Source organism: Propithecus coquereli, unplaced genomic scaffold (genome assembly GCF_000956105.1).
Source record: "Propithecus coquereli isolate 6110/MARCELLA unplaced genomic scaffold, Pcoq_1.0 Scaffold122, whole genome shotgun sequence".
NCBI classification, from domain to species: Eukaryota; Metazoa; Chordata; class Mammalia; order Primates; family Indriidae; genus Propithecus; species Propithecus coquereli.
Window position 1 is genome coordinate 82,754 of NW_012136303.1, and position 16,869 is coordinate 99,622.

At 45.3% G+C, this 16,869-nt stretch overlaps 1 protein-coding gene across 2 annotated transcripts in view; it reads right to left on the reverse strand.

The window, feature by feature from the left end:
* The window catches only part of LOC105804928 (chromosome unknown open reading frame, human C20orf24), a 9,615-nt gene extending 1,203 nt beyond the window's left edge, over positions 1 to 8,412 (reverse strand). Inside the window, exons 1-3 of one of the 2 annotated variants that reach the window (XM_012637675.1) lie at positions 8,048 to 8,406; positions 6,524 to 6,627; positions 1,192 to 1,321 (exon numbers count right to left, since the gene is read on the reverse strand). In XM_012637675.1, the coding sequence (XP_012493129.1) occupies positions 1,192 to 1,321; positions 6,524 to 6,627; positions 8,048 to 8,161 (348 nt within the window). In that variant the 5' untranslated portion in view covers positions 8,162 to 8,406. Of the gene's footprint in view, positions 1 to 1,191; positions 1,322 to 6,523; positions 6,628 to 8,047 lie in introns of both variants that reach the window. The other variant, XM_012637676.1, reaches the window with a different exon arrangement.
* Between the last annotated feature and the right edge of the window lie 8,457 nt (positions 8,413 to 16,869).

Genomic DNA, 16,869 nt, shown 5'->3' on the forward strand with positions numbered 1-16,869 from the left:
TTTTTTTTTTTGAGACAGAGGCTCACTCTGTTGCCCACGCTAGAGTGCTGTGGCATCAGCCTAGCTCACAGCAACCTCAAACTCCTGGGATCAAGTGATCCTCCTACCTTAGCCTCCTGAGTAGCTGGGACTACAGGCACATGCCACGCCTGGCTAATTTTTCTATTTTTAGTGGAGATGGGGCCTCGATTTTGCTCAGGCTGGTCTTGAATTCCTGACCTCGAGTGATCTTCCCGCCTCGGCTTCCCAGAATGCTAGGATTACAGCATGAGCCACTGTGCCTGGCCTATTTTACAGGTTTGGGCTAGGCTCTGGACATATAGGGTCATAAGTATAATTTTTTTAAAAACCAAAAACCAACTTTGAATGTAATTCATATTTTATAAAGTTCTCCTTTTTAAAAATTTAGAGATGGGGTCTCACTATGTTGCCCAGGCTGGTCTTGAATTCCTGGGTTCAAGCAATCCTCCCATCTCAGCCTCCTGAGTAGGTGGGATTATAGCCATGTGCCACTTCACCCAGCCTCACCCTTTTTAAAGGGTATAATTCAGAGATTTTCCATTATGTTCACAGAGCTGTGCAAACATCAGCACTGATTCCAAAACATTACTCCAAAAGAAAGCCTATTCCCTTTATCACTTCCCATTTCCCCCTCGGCCCAGCCACTGGCAACTACTCATCTTTTTGTCTGTATGGATCTGCCTATTGTAGACATTTTACGTATGGGATCATATGACATGTGGCCTTTGGATTCTTCCACTTAGCATAAGGTTTTCAAGGTTCATCTCTGTTGTAGCATGTATCAATACTTCATTCCTTTTTATGGCCAAATAACATTCTACTGCATGGATATATAATATTCATTCATCAGGTGGATGGCCACTTCAGTTCGTACTTTTTAGCTATTATGAATGATGCTATAAATGTATTTTTAAATGTTACCCTGTTTCTACTATGTATCTAGGGTTAAGAATCAGATGTAGAGGCTGACAATGGGCCCTGGATTTACTAGTATGGGGAGATTATACAGTATATTACACATCTTTTGGGACAACATGGCTCAAAAGAGGCCATGCCTTTTGAAAAATGGCACCCCAATCACATAGTTTGACTCAATCAGTGGGGACCCTCAAGTGATTGACACCTCATGAAATGAATAGTGCCTACTGTAAAACTATCAGCTACACATACCATGAACAAGGCAAAAGAGGTCATAAACCCCTCTTTTGTGAGCTCCCATGTGCCGCCATATTCTTCTTCGTCGATCTGTAGGTAGTTGCTAAAGTAGAGGTACAGGACTCCTGCGTTGATTAGGCAGAATCTGGAGTGAGGAGGACAAACACCAAACACAAACTGTAAGCTTGTAAGACTCAACTCCCACCGTCACTGTTCAGCTCTATTAGGGCACTCACTGTGTTCCACAGTTAACTGTTTGCATATGTGTCTGCCCCACCAGGCAGGGGGTGACCTGGAGAGAGGTTACTTGGGTTCAAACATGAGGTTTTTTTTTTTCCCCAAACATATGTTTGTTCAGACACAGATTATAAGACCTTGTACAAGGCTCTTGACATGGATTTCAGTTCCCTTATCTGTAAAATGGGGAGGCTGAAGAGTATTACGGGGCAAGTGAAATAATATACAAAAATGCCTAGGCCCTCAATGGAACTGCCCACTTAGCTAGAGATTTTTTTTAGGGACAGGGTCTTGCTCTGTCGCCCCGGCTAGAGTGCAATGGCCTGATCATAGCTCACTGCAGCCTCCAACTCCTGGGCTCAAGCAATCCTCCCACCTCAGCCACCCAAGTAGCTGGGACTACAGGCGTGTGCCACCACGCCCAGCTAATTTCCTGAGCTAGAGATTTAAAGAAGGAGCAACGCTTTTCAGTCACCCAGCAAAAGCAAAAAAATAAAACAATTTAAGAGCATACAGAAGTTCTCCAAACTCCCTTGAAGAAAGAAAATGGCTGTTGAGCCATCCCCCAAACAGGACCAATACCGGACATGGGCCTCCAGGTAGCTCCAGCTGGAGGGTGGCCATGGGACACATAACAAACACCTGTTAAGCTGCTGCTTCACAGCCTAATTCAGCAAGCAACAGCACATGCCCCTGCATAACTCCCAATGGCAGACCATTTCTGGATGTCCACTGTCCATTACTGCACGTGATGCAGAGGTGAACATGACAGTTCCTGCCCTTGGGTCACCATCACTTAGGGGACTAAGATCAGCAATGGCAGTGGAATTGAAGCCCGCAGTTTGTGAGCACCCCTGGGAAGGTCTTTGACCCCCACGATGTATTTAGCTGATGCACGACTTGGAATGCATGAGCAGGAACATATCACCCTGCTTGCCTGATCTCTTGTTTTCAAAGAGTGATCAAGACTTTCTTTGTGATCTTTCCAGTTGTTGCATCTAACCTAACGGGGGACTATGTCTCAGGCCACATCCCTTCTGAAGGCTCCCAACACGTGAAGTGTGGGCTGTTGCAGTGGTGTGAGTATAAATCGGCACATGAGAGGTTGGGGGAGACCCTAAGGCTGTCTGAGCAAGGTGGGGATGGGGTGGGGTGTGCACCCTTCAGAAGTCTAGTTCATGAGTAGTGAGACCATGGGCTTTCTCGTATGTGGGGGAAATGGGCTGGGAGACTGGTTTAGATCTGTACTCACGTTTTAGGACAAGGACCAGGAAAGTAGCTGAATGGTGGGGGAGGGGGTAAGAAGCCCCAAAGTCTTCAAGCCTAAGGGTCTGGGAATATAATGGTTGTAGGAACAGAAGCAGGAAGTCAGGAAGAATGCAATACAGTCCTTAGCTTGGCCATGTTGTGGCCACATCCTTATTTTCTGCCAGAAATCTTAGGACCCAGCCAAATCTGGCTACCTCCCTCTGAAAGAAGTTTCATTTTGGACAGGGAGACCCAGTGGCTCTAGATGGAGGGTACTGATGGGAGCAGGAAATGTCACTCTGAGGCTCAAATAATGAGCTAGGGATGGAGAGTGACTGGAGACTCAGGGGAGCGAGGAAGATGGGGAGAGAAAAGGGCAGACATAGGCCCTGCCTTCCAGGGCTTACACACTAAGCAGGAAGTGAAGTCACAGCAACAAAGGTGTTAAGTCCAGTATTTGGTGGTCAAGGGGGAAGGGCCAGGAAAGAATTAGAAGTGTTTAAACTGAGCTTTAAGGAGGGGCATGATTTACATTTTGTAAATAAGCAAGAGAATTACAAGCAAATGTGTAGACAAATTAATGTACTGGATTAGGGGTAGGATAAGAACATGAAAAAGACTAACTTTCAAATGCGTTTTAAAATTTTCTAGCCTAACAACTCCAGTCAGAATTTTACCAAGATAATGAATCTTTCACACCCTGCCTTCAGGGATGGAAGACTACAAACTAACAGTAATGTACGACCCTGTTTTCTAGAGTCAATGGACTTTATTATGGTTTTAAAAAATTTTAACACACATTCACTGAGCACCTACTGATCATGTGCCAAGCTCTATGAGAGAGGGACCAAGGAAGCAGGAGGGGATGGACACTGTCCCTCTCTGATAATGGAAAACCTCAGCAGACAACAGGCCCGTCACTCAGATCTCAGGCAAATTATACATAACGAGACCTGAGGAAATGGTTTTACCTTAACAGGCCCTAACTGGTGGCCACAACAGAAAGAAATGAGGAGGAGCAAGTTGGGGTTGAGACACAGGGCAGTTAAGGAGAGAGGAGGTCACCAGAAATGAGCACCAGAGAAGTCCTGCCCTAAGCCCAAGCAGCCGGGGCACACAGATGGAGAGGGGACGTGTGTGGAAAAATCAGTGTGGTTGGCCCTTTCCAAGAGCAGGGGAAAAGGTGCCAACCAGAAGGAGGGACGGGATTTGTTTGGAGAGATACTGGCTCTGGCAGGACAGTGTGGGACTGAATCCCAGAAAACAGGCCGTCCTGAAAACACGGCACCACGCACTGTGGATGAGCCGCTCCAAGGTACATTTCCTGTTTTCCCAACAGTCACATTTTACCACTGTTTACACTGGACCATTTACGAAATACTTACATTGTACCAAACGCTACATTTAGCTATTTACTTGCATTATCTCATTTAATTCTGATTATCAACCACACTCATACTGCCTCCATTTTACTGATGAGGAAACTCAGATAAGCCCAAAATTATGTAGCTTTAAAGTGGCAGAGCTAGAACTTGAATCTAGACCTTTTTTATAAAGTTTTTAAAAAGTCTGGGCACAGTAGGAAAGATCCTGAGCTAGCTCTAGTCCTTCCTATATTATTCCCAGATTGGGTGACTTCTAAGAAATCTCTTAAGAATCCCACAACACCAGATAGGTACAGGGACGCTGAACTAGCATTATTCCTTTCCTCGACAAGTGGTCTCGCACGAAGAGAAAAGCCTCTTGCCTTTAGGTTGCCCTCCTCCCTCGCTGGCATTCTCCTGTCTTTTTTTCTCTCACAGACAGCTCAAACAGGTTGACCAACATTCTAAAAATATATTTCTATACCACCTTCAACCTGGGAAGACATCTATGAACCACAGGTCCTGTGTCTCTTTACCCTCAGTCTTCCAGTGTCCACTCTGGTGAGGTCAGGCAGAGCAGGGTCTTGTTCAGTCACACAGGCTGGAGTGCAGTGGCTCACTGGAGACTCGAACTCCTGGGCTTAAGGGATCCCCCTGCCTCAGCCCCTTAAACTGATGGGACTACAGGCATGCGCCACCATGCCCAGATAATTTTTTAATCTTTTGTAGAGATGGGGTCTCACTATGTCACCCAGGCTGATCTCAAACTCCTGGCTTCAAGTAATCCTCCCCTGCTTTGGCCTCCCAAAGTGCTGCTGGGATTATAGGCCACTGCACCCAGCCACATAGAGTATAATAAACTCTTAACAGTTCCCTTGTACAAATATCTTGCTCAGTATCATAAATCAAAAGCACTTTTTAATTAGAAGAGGGGACCCTACAATTTCTTTTAGGTTATCTTCTGAAAAAGCAGGTAACTCAAATGTTTGAAATATACTTCACCCCTTTTACCCTAGAGTAAGGGAATAATAAGAAATGTGATCACACCTAAAACAATCAATGTAGTTTTACATGGGGGAGGGGTGACAGTCTGTATTCCCTATGTGAAAAGAGAAATGGGCCAGGTGAGGTGCCTCACACCTGTAATTCCAGCACTTCAGGAGGCCAAGGTGGGAGGATCAGATAGCTTAAGGCCAGGAGTTCAAGATCAGCCTGGGCAACATAGCTAGATCCCATCTCTACAAGAAATTTAAAAATCAGATGGGTGTGGTGGTGAATGCCTGTAGTCCTAGCTACTGGAGAGGTGGAGGTGGGAGGATTACTTGAGCCTAGGAGCTTGAGGTTACAGTGAGCTATGATCACGCCACTGCACTCCAGCCTGGGCAACAGAGTGAGACCTTGTCTCTAAACAAACAAACAAAAAATAAATAAATAAAATAATAAAAGGCCAGGAAGATAAATGTTTTAAGGTATAGATATCCCAGTTACCCTGATTTAATCATTATGCATTGTATACATGTATCAAAATATCATATGTACCCCCAAAATATGTAAAACTATGATACATCAATTAAAAAAAAAATACAGAAAAAAAGGCCAGGCCCTCCTGGTTCCACAACAGCTCACCCATGATTCCTATCTTAAAGCAACTCCCACACATTTTTTTAATTCAATCTGCTGGGCATGTGGACTCACTTTCAGTGGCTTGTTAAACTGAGCCATGACCATGACCAGAGGCTGGCATCAAGTATGCTACCACTGGCCACAGGAGCACAACAAAATGTGGAGGGCCCAACCTCCTACTTTTGGGCTGCCTTTAAAATGTAGGGACCTGAGCTGGGCAAGGTGGCGCACACCTGTGGTCCCATCTACTCAGGAGGCTGAGGCAGGAGGATTGCTTGAGCCTAGGAGTTTAAGACCAGCCTGGGCAACATAGGGAGGCCCCGCCTCTTAAAAAAAAAAAAAGTAGAGACCTGAAATAACTTCTGGCAAAGCCAAGATTTAGTACATTGAGAACAGTGCCAGGCACAAAGGAGATAGTCAAGTGCAGAAGATCCTCCATTTCCCTAACTTCCATAGGTATAAAAGTCATGCCAGAACTAGAGTGCATGCCACCAACAAATAATCTGATAACCTCTTGCAAAAGCTCACTTCAGACACATAAATGAATGGACTAGCCCAGCCTTCAGGAAGGTAACCTGCCTGACCTGAGATGCTCCAGGGCCTACTGAACTCAGGAGTGCCACACCAAACCCAGGAGTGCCATTATGGAGCCACCTTTTTGCTTTAGCCATTACATACACACACCCCCTCCAAAGTAGCAATAGCCTTTTCCACAAAAGAAAACAAAACCTACGTTTAAAAAGAAATGGCACTTATGGTAGGTACCAAGTACTCGGGAGGCTGAAGCTGGAGGATCACTTGAGCCTAGGAGTTCAAAAAAAGGGAAAGCGATGATACCATGAAAATGCAAGATACCCAAGACACCCAAGACTTACCCTGCTATTCCCAAGAAACCTCGTAATGGCAAAACTCCCCAAATGACACCCAGGACCACAGCAATGATCTGTCTGAACCAGTAGATCACATCTAAAAATTCATCCTGCAGAAAAGACATGTAGATAATGCACGTATTATTATTTGGGGTGGGTACCACAGTATGGGGGAGGTGAGAGGGGACAGAAAAGCATTCTGCTAAACACCTCTTCCAGGGAATTTTTCCCTTAAAAGGGATAGTATGTGGTACTTGCATCACCTGTTATACTTAAAATGTGGTAGAAAACGATATATTTAGACATCTTAAGGGATCACTTCCAGAGTCTGTACTCTAGATCAAAATTTTAGAGAAATCATTTACATTTTTTTTTAGAAGCTGCATATATGAAATATATTGTAATGAAATGGTTGTAATAGTTAACAGTGCTACTGGCCACAGATAAAGATTAGAACAAAAGTGCTGGAGACAGGTGCCAACATATCTAAGTTTCATAGAAGGACACAGAAGACTCAGGTTTTCGATCTGCCCTAGATTCCAGAAACCGGTCTTTATACAAGGAAAGAAAGAAATGACACAGCGGATCAGAAAGAGACTGCAGGTTTTGCAAGAGCTGGGCAGGGCTGGGGGCAGGACAAGGGCACCTTGAGGAAGTGCCTCCCATCCCCCCTTACAGGAACTTCAGGAAAGAAAACCCACTTCAGCAGCCCAGAAAAACAAAGAAAAGGTTGCAAATATAATATTCTTTTCAAGCTACCTGGACTCAAGCGGTTTGTGATGGTCCCTTCCATATTACGGAGCAGAGTTGGGGAATGTCCATACTTAGATCCTCTGAATATGACCAGTAAGAACATCCTGAAGCCCTGACCATTTCTCACACACATTTGGTGACGTTTCTTTCTCTCTCTCACATACACACTCACCTAGAAGGTGGTCTGAGTCTTCCCTCTTGATTCTCACACCTATTAGTATTCGTTTCTTTTCATTCAACAATCAAGCAGTATCAGCTCACCATTAGCGAGCCTCACTACACGCAAAACGCTTTAATGCACTTAATTCTCAGAGTTGTTCTGAGAATTAAGTGAGATTATGCATGGAGAGCACCTGACCTATAGAAAGTATTTAGTAGGAGGTCTGTTACTGTTACCGTTTGTGCTGACGACTGTGTTAATTAAATCGAAAAAGTAACTTACTCAAGATCCCACTAAAAAGAAAAGGCGGAGGCCGAATCAAATTCAGCTCAGTCACGCCGTTTAGGCACACGCCCTGCCCGCAGATGACAACTCCTGTGCCCCCTCCTCGCCGCTCCCGCGTGACCAGGCGGCTTCTTCCTTAAGCCACTCCGCGGGAAGCTCCTGGCCCGGCTGTCAGGCCCGTGCCCTCCAAGTTCGCCCCGACACCCTAGGCCACCCGCTCCACCTCTCCACTCGATCGCACCCGGACGGGGGCGGGTGTAGGCCCAGGCCAGTCCGCCCAGTCCCAGCCGGCTCCTCGAACCTGCATCCTCGCTGGGCCCCACCGCACCCACCTTGTCCTCCCAGGCCGCGTCGCTCCGCAGCACCTTGCTCCAGACAGAGACTTTGAGGGCCCCGTTGGCCAGCTGCGGCTGAGGCGGCTCCTCCTTCCGCCGCCCGCCGCTCATCCTCCCGTCGCGCCGCCCGGGCCGGGCTTGGGGCGCGCGGGCTGAGCCAAAGGGAGTCGGGGTCTGGGGTCGCGGGTCACGGAGAGGCGGCGGCAGGATCAGCAGTCGGGTCCTGCAACGCGTCGCGGCTCCTCTCGCTCCACCAAGCTACCGGGCTCTACGCTCCACCGAGCAGGCGCCGCGAAGGGAGGGGCAACGGAACGGCATGTCCGCGCAGCCAATTGGCGACCGCGCAGCCGTCCCAGCGACGGAGCGGCCGCCGCCTCAGCGCAAGCGCTCTACGCGTGACGGAAGTGACGAAAAGTTTCTGCCGGCTGCGCGGTAGAGTGGGAGGGAAGGGACAATCTTGGCAGGAACGGCGACATGAGCGCAAGGAGGCGCTGTGGAGACCGAAGAAGAGCATGTAAGGTAAGAACAGAGGATTGGACGTGAGCGTGGCCCAGCTGCCCCTGGAGCCGCGGGGCAGAGGCGGCTCTGCCTTTCCTGAGGCGGTCTGGCAGCCTACTCTCCTGCTAAGCCCAGACCCTGCTCCCTGGGAGCCCCCAACTGCCCCTCAGGTTTTAGCCCTGCTCATTTCTCCCCTAACCCTACAAGTTCTGTAGGACCTTGTTGAAGACACCAACTCTCAGGCTGGGCGGTGGCTCACGCTTGTAACCGTAGCACTTTGGGAGGCCAAGGCGGGAGGGTTGCTAGAGGCCAGGATTTCAAGACTAGCCTGAGCAAGAGCAAAAAAGTATCTGGGCGTGGTGGCGTGTGCCTGTAGTTCAACTACTCGGGAGGTTGAGGCAGGAGGATCCTTGAGCCCAGGAAGTTTGAGGTTGCAATGAGCTATGATGAGGCCACTACGTTCCAACCTGGGCGACAGAACAAGACAATGTATCAAAACAAAACAATTAACTCTTCTGTAACAACTAAGCGTATCATCTTGCCCAGCACCCTCTTTTGGCAAATTAGAGAGCCCTGGGACTCCGAGTTTCTAAGGCTGTATAGCAAGTTCGAACCGAGAACTCCTCGGGGTGAAATAAAAGGAGAATTTTATTAGGCATCAGAATATCTTAATTATTCATCTATTGCATCCTCACTATGTGCTAAATCAATGGTTCACGAAGTGTGTTTCCGGACCAGCAGCAGCCACATCACCTGGGAATTTGAGAAAGGTGCAAATTCTCAGTCCCCATCCCAGACCTACTGAATCAGAAATTCTGGGGATGGGAGGCCGAGGCAGGCGGATTGTTTGAGCTCAGGAGTTCGAAACCAGCCTGAGCAAGAGCGAGACCCCGCCTCTACTAAAAATAGAAAGAAATTAATCAGACAACTAAAAATATATAGAAAAAATTAGCCGGGCATGGTGGCGCATGCCTGTAGTCCCAGCTACTCGGGAGGCTGAGGCAGAAGGATCGCTTGAGCCCAGGAGTTTGAGGTTGCTGTGAGCTAGGATGACGCCACGGCACTCTAGCCAGGGCAACACAGTGAGACTCTGTCTCAAAAAAAAAAAAAAAAAAAGAAAGAAAAATTCTGGGGATGGAGCTCATATCAGTGTTTGAACGAGCCCTCCAGGTGGTGTCATGCACACTGTACTGTGTAATAAGTTGAGAGACCAAGGCACATCCCTTATGTGCAGTGGGTTTATAGAGCCAAGTAACTTGTCTAGAATGACTGAGTAGTACCTGACTCCAAAATACATGCTCTTATAAGCTTTAAGTCTTAAAGAATATCAACCAGGTGAGAACATCTATTGCATACCCATCAACATTCACCTGTAGCTCTTCACTTTAGGTGAGCAATGGAATCTCCTAGGGAGCTCGTGTTTTTCACCCCAACCCCACCCTAAGATCCTGTTTGAGTAGACTGTGTGGTGCTGGCCCCCAAAGGTGATACACGTGGCCACAGACATTACTCTGTCTGGAACTGGTGGAAGGGCCATATACTTGATATGAGTGCACATCTTTATTCCTTTTACGTAGGTGTTCTTTTCAACACTGCCTCTTTTCCGAACCAGTTTCCCTCCCATGTGCAAGGTAAAGTTTAACCAACCCAGTCCAGTTTGGAAAGTGTCCCGCTGGTATGGAAACTCTTTTACAGACTCTCTGGTGGCATACAGCTCTGGAAACAAACTGAACACTCTGTCATAGAATGTCTAAATAATACCTAGTTCATGGCCAAAAAGTACATTTTCACCGTGCTGGGTCTCCTCGAGGCAAAGGTGTGTACTGGGGAATCTGATCTGGTGGGTTAGGGAAGACTGAGCTCTGAAGGAAGAGTAGAGGTTAAGAAAGAGAAGAGGGAGGGGAAGGGGGAGGGAGCATTCAGGGTGATGAAACCATGTGAGGTGAGGGTAAGGAATGAAGCCCCAAGTAGGGGAAGGAGAGGGAGGAATCATGCTGAGTATTTGCTTTTTATTCTAAGGGTTGAGGAAGGATTTGAGCAGGGGAAGTCATCAGGTTTACATCTTAGATAACTTTTGCTGCTATTTGGGGGACTGGATTAGAGTGGGAGACTAGTTAATAGACTGCTAAAGTCATTTAGGTGAGAGTTGGTAGGAGCACTGAAGATGGAGAAAATTGGATTAAAAACTTCTTTTTAAGTAAAAATATTTTCAATTGTAGTAAAATATACCTTGAAAAGTTTATCATTTTAACAATTTTTAAGTGTACAGTTCAGTGGCATTAAGTATATTCACTTTGCTATGCAACCATCCATTTTTCAGAAGTTTTTCATCTTGTAAAACTGGATCTCTGTACCCATTAAACCATAACTCCCCATTCTCCTATTTCCCCAGCCCCTGGCAACCACCATTCTACTTTCTCTCTCTATGAATTTGACTACTCTAAGTACCTCATATAAGTACAGTATTTGTACTTTTGTGACTGGCTTGTTTCTCTTAGCAAAATGTGCTCAAGTGTAGCATGTGTCAGAATTTCCTTCCTTTTTAAGGCTGTTGTATGTATATACCACATTTCGCTTATCCATTCATCCATCAGTGGATGCTTGTTTTGCTTAAACTTTTTGACTATTCTGAATAATGCTGCTATGAACATGGGTATACAAATGTCTGTTCACGTCCCTGCATTCAGGGACACGATCCAGAGAAATTGCTGGATCATAATTGTGATTCTGTTTTTAATTTTTTGAGGAAGCAGTGGTGTACAAGGGTTCCAAGACACTTATTTTTTTCTGTTATTTTGGTGATAGCCATCCTACTGGGTGTGAAGTAGTGTTTCATTGTGGTTTTGATTAGCATTTCCCTAATGATTAGTAATATTGATTATCTGTTCATTTGCTTATTGGCCATTTGTATATCTTTGGAGAAATGTGTATTCAAGACCTTTGTCCATTTTTGAGTCTGGTTGGTTGTTTTTTGTTGTTGAATCTTAAGCATTCTTTATTCTGGATATTAATCCCTTATCATACATATGATTTGCAAATTTTTCTCCCATTCTGTGAGTTGCCTTTTTAGTCTATTGATAGTGTCCTTTGATGCATAAAAGTTTTTAATTTTCATGAAGTCCAACTTTTCTATTTTTTTCTTTTGTTGCATGTTCCTTTGGTGTCACATCCAAGAGATCATTGCCAAATCCAATGTCATAAAGCTTTTCCCATATATTTTCTTCTAAGAGTTTCATTGTTTTAGCTCTTTAAACTCTGATCCATTTTGAGTTAATTTTTGTATATGGTGTTAGGTACAGATCCAACTTCATTCTTTTGCATGTGGATATCTAGTTTTCCCAGCACTGTTTGTTGAAAAGTCTGTCCTTTCCCCATTGAATGGTCTTGGCACCCTTGTTGAAAATCATTTGACCATATGAGTGAGGGTTTATTTTTAGGCTTTCCATTCTATTCCATTGATCTATATATCTGTCTTTCAGTCAGTACCACACAGTTTTGATTACTGTAGCTTTGTAAGTTTTGAAATTAGAAAATGTGAGTCCTCTAACTTTGTCCTTTTTCAAAATTGTTTTGGCTATTCTTGGTCCCTTAAGATTCCATATACATTTTAGATTAATTTTTCTGTTTCTGCAAAAAAAAGTCTTTGAGATTTTGATAAGGATTGCAATGAATCTGTAGATTGCTTCAGGAGAATTGACTTCTTAACAATATTAAGTGAATTCAGGATATCTTTCCATTTATTTGTGTTTTTTTTGTTTTGTTTTGTTTTTTTAAGACAGAGTCTCACTTTGTTGTCCCAGCCAGAGTGCAGTGGTGTTGTCAGAGCTCACTGCAACCTCAAACTTCTGGGCCCAAGTGATTCTCCTGCCTCAGCCTCCCGAGTAGCTGGGACTACAGGTACGTGCCACGACAACCTGCTGATTTTTCTATTTTTTTGTAGAGATGGGGTCTCGCTGTGTTGCTCAGGCTGGTCTCAAACTCCTGGTCTCAAATGAGGCCTATTTGTGTTTTTAATTTCTTTCAATGGGCCAAGTGCAGTATCTCATGCTTATAATGCCGGCACTTTGGGAGGCTGAGGCAGGAGGATCACTTGAGCCCAGGTGTTTGAGACCAGCCTGGGCAGCATAGCAAGACCCCATCTCTACAAAATATGTTTAAAAATTTAGCTTTTCAAAGCTGGATGTTCAGACAAAAAAAAAAAATTTACCTGGATGTGGTGGTATGTGCCTATAGTCCTAGCTTCTTTGGAGGCTGAAACAAGAGGATTGCTTGAGCCCAGGAGTTCGAGGCCACAGTGAGCTATGATCATGCCACTGCACTTCAGCCTGGGTGACCGAGTGAGACTCTATCTCAAAAAAAAAAAAAAAATTGTCAGGCCTTGGGCAGTGGCTCATGCCTATAATCCTAGCACTGTGGAAGGCCGAGGAGGGAGGATCCCTTCAGGTCAGGAGTTCAAGACCAGCCTGAGCAAGAGACCCAGTCTCTACTAAAAGTATTAATAGAAAAAATTAGCTGGGTGTTGTGGCGAGTACCTGTAGTCCCAGCTACTCGGGAGGCTGAGGCAGGAGGATCGCTTGAGCCCAGGAGTTTGAGGTTGCTGTGAGCTATGATGACACCACTGCACTCTAGCCCGGGTGACAGAGTAAGACCCTGTCTCAAAAAAAAGAAAAAATTGCAGTAATTTTTTTTTAAATTTTAAGTTTTCAGTTTACAAGTCTTTCAACTGCCTATTTAAGTTAATACCTAAATATTTTAATCTTTTAGATGCTATTATAAATTGCATTGTTTTCTTAATTTTTTTTCAGATTGTTCATTGTTAGTATATAGAAACACAACTGATTTTTGTATGTTGATTTTGTATCCTGCAACTTTGCTGAATTCATTTATCAATTCTAATAGTTTTTTGGTGGAATCTTTAGGGTTTTCTACATATAAGATCACATCATCTTTGAATACAGGTAACTTTATTTCTTCAGAACAAGATAGGCGCTAATTCTTTCTGTGTTATATTTGTGTTATAGTTTGAAGTTCTGACCCTAACTGAGATTCATTGAGTTCGTGTTTACACGGAGGTGGAGGAGGTCCTAGAAAGTTGTAGTTGGAAGGGTCCTCAGACCCTGCAGTGCAGCCAAGGTCACACAGAAAGCTGGAGGTTCAACAGGCGTCTGAAACCTGATCCCTGTTCCTCCTCTTAACTTCCTAGGAGCAGACAGAGAGCCAAGCTGGCAGCCAGGGTGGAAGCCCTTGCCTAGAAGGTATTTATGGGACTCAGACTTGATCCCTTTTTGCTTCCACCCAAGGCTTTCCTTATCTTAGGAAGTGGGGATTCTGGCTGAATCCCAGTGCATCCATCTGGTTAAAATAAACATCTTGGGTGGTCTCAGATGGAAAAGAACTTGATGAAGAGTCAGATTTGGAAGTGGGAGAGACAGATTTGGAAGCAGGACAAATTTTGTCTTTGTGAGGTTGGAGCTTTTTAGCACCAGTTGAACACAAGATCTCAGCCTTAGGGCTGAGTATTTCCTCCCAGCAGAATGTCTCTATACCACTGCCAGCTGCTTGTAGTGGGGTTTGGAGAGGAAAGGAGGCTCTGAGTGGTGAGATTGTGGCCCTGGACAGGACACCAGGACACACTGATAGATCACAGATACTAGAAGTCCTGGGGGAAAAGCTGGTGGGTTGGGGGGAACCACCAGGAAAGAGCCGTGGAGAGAGCACCTGTTGTGAAGTGGAGGTCTGAGTTTATATCCTGGTCATGTTTTCTTTTTGCCTACCATAAGTGTTATACTAGCACTTAACTGAGTCCTTACTGGGTGCCAGTCCATTTTGCTAAACGTTTCATATACATTTGTTTTCCTCCAAAAGCTATCTGGGCTCTTAATCATTATACTAAACTCCTCTCTTTTATACCTTTATTTTCAGTTTTCTACAGTGAATGTTGATTACTTTGGTAATTAAAATAATAATCTCAGGAAGGCTATACTTGACCTTCAACTCACCATGGACTTCTGGGGGTAAAGAAGTCATATAGTTCAGGGAGGACTACTTGGAGGACCCTTCTTCCTCTCATCTTGTAACTTTGAAAGATTGGGGTGCTGTTTTCCCAGCCCAGCAGCTTCCTGGGGACAAGTCAGTGTCCTGATAATAAATGATCAGGTTCCTGGAACAAGAGCATAGGAGTCTCCTATAGCATCAGTGAAGAGCACAGATCTGTGTCTGGACCTTCTGGGAGCAAAGGCCTGGGAATCTGCATTTTTGTAAGCTCTCCTGATGATCTTGATGTATATCTAGGCTTGAGAATCACTTCTCTGGGTAATTAGTTCCCATTCTGCCACTTAAAAGCTGTGTGGTGTGGGGTAAGTTATTTTCAGGGTTTTGTTTTTCCTTCAGCTCTGTGCTGAGAGCAAGGGGGAGGCCAGATAGTAACAGTAACATATAGATCATCCTATTCCATCCTCCTGAGAGGTGTTACTATTCCCACTCTGTTGATAAGGAAAGTGAAGTTTGGAGTAGTGAATTTACTTGCCTGTGGTCATGACAGGTAGTCAGGGACAGACCCAGAATTGAACCTAGGCTTAGATCATAGAGAAGTGCTTTTGAAATCAGTTAACACTGACAGCAGGGATTATTTCCACATCCTTCCTGAGTGCCAGACCTTATTCTCTGCAGCCCTCGTGCCTGCCACACCAGGCCAGACCTGGCCTCTGCCCTCTGGGAGCTTTCATGTAGCAGCTTTCAAACTAGAATGTACTTTTAAAATCCAGAGTCCTGAGTCCTACCCCAGAGATACTTATTCATAAGTCTGAGTTGGGGGAAAAAGTTTCCAAGTGGTTCTCAGGCTGGGGACCATGGAGAGACTGCCATTCATAAACAGTGGAAACGAAGAGACTTTCCCTGACCATGAGACTAAAGGGTGGCATACCCTCCTCCGTCACCAACACCACTTTTTTTTTAAACTATTGGACACAGGTCCAAATTGACATTGATATCCAAGGACTTGGATGATCATCTTGGCCGCCTATTAACAGGGAGGGGGTCAGGTAATACATAGCCAGCCCAAAGAGATAGCAGGTACTTAAGACCAGGAACAGAGATGCATTTAAAAGCAGTTTCCTAAACGAGGCTGTTATAAGAAAGGTGGATGTCCTCAGATCACATTCCCAGCTTCGGAGGGGGGACCCTAGATATTGTCCCTCACAGTCAACTTTCATTATCTAGTGTCTGCTCACTTCGGGGCTCATTGATTTGAGGCTCGATGCAGAAGACACTTTTCAATTCTTTGAAAAAGAGTTATGTAAGAAGCCATCTCTCCATAGGTGGATGAACCATCCAAATCACTTTCCCTTTTAGGGAAAATTACTACTTTCCGGATGTGAAATGTGTTAAATTCATTTTGAGGAGTCCTTCCAGCATGTTCCTGTTCTGCCAAGCCCCAGGGTCAAGTGTCCAGTTTGAGAGGGAAGTGGGGAAAATTAGGACCATGGATGAATGGCTAAGGAGTGAGGGCTCTTTAATCTGGGGAACTTGAGTGGAGAGGCTCCCTCTCCAGACAACCAAAGCAGAGTGACCTGTGGGAGAGACTGGACGTCCTCAACCCTGGGGTATTGGGGACAAATCACAAAGAAGCTGATTTGGTTCATAGAAGAAACTTCTTGTGCTTAGCTGCATACCACTGTTACACAGCTGGACGCCAACAGGTGTAAGTGTCCATCAGATGGTTCTGGGCAGACCTCAGAGTGACCTTGAAGAGACTTGAATTCAGATCCTAGCTCCACACTTAGACTAGCTGTATGAGTTCAGGCAAGTAACTTAAATCCCCACTCAGTTTCATCACCTAGGAGGGCATCTCTCTATTGTATGTGTGTACATAAAAATTAAGAGATAATGAACATTACACAGGCCCAGGCATACCCAGCAAAACTTGCTGTTTACTACGGTTGCAGACGTTGGTTTTTGTAGTTTGGGCTGCAATGGGAAATTTACTAGCTTATGTAATCGGGAAGTCTAGAGGTGGTACTGGTTTCAGACATGACTGGAGCCTCTATCTCTTATCTGCTTTCTGTGCTGGCTTCATGCTGCAGTCATGTTCTCCCACACTGAGAGGGAGAGGACAAAGTTTCCAGTTGTCTTCAGATCACTCCTCACAACTGAGCAACCCCAAAGCTTAACTGTAGATCCCAGGGAAGACTGGCCCCACCTGGGAGGCATATGACCCTGTATGCTCTGGTGACTGCGGTATGGAAGGGGGCTGCAGAAAGGGAACAGGGGTGGAGGGTGCACAAAACTCACAGGTGGCTACTAGAGGCAGAGTAACAACTTGG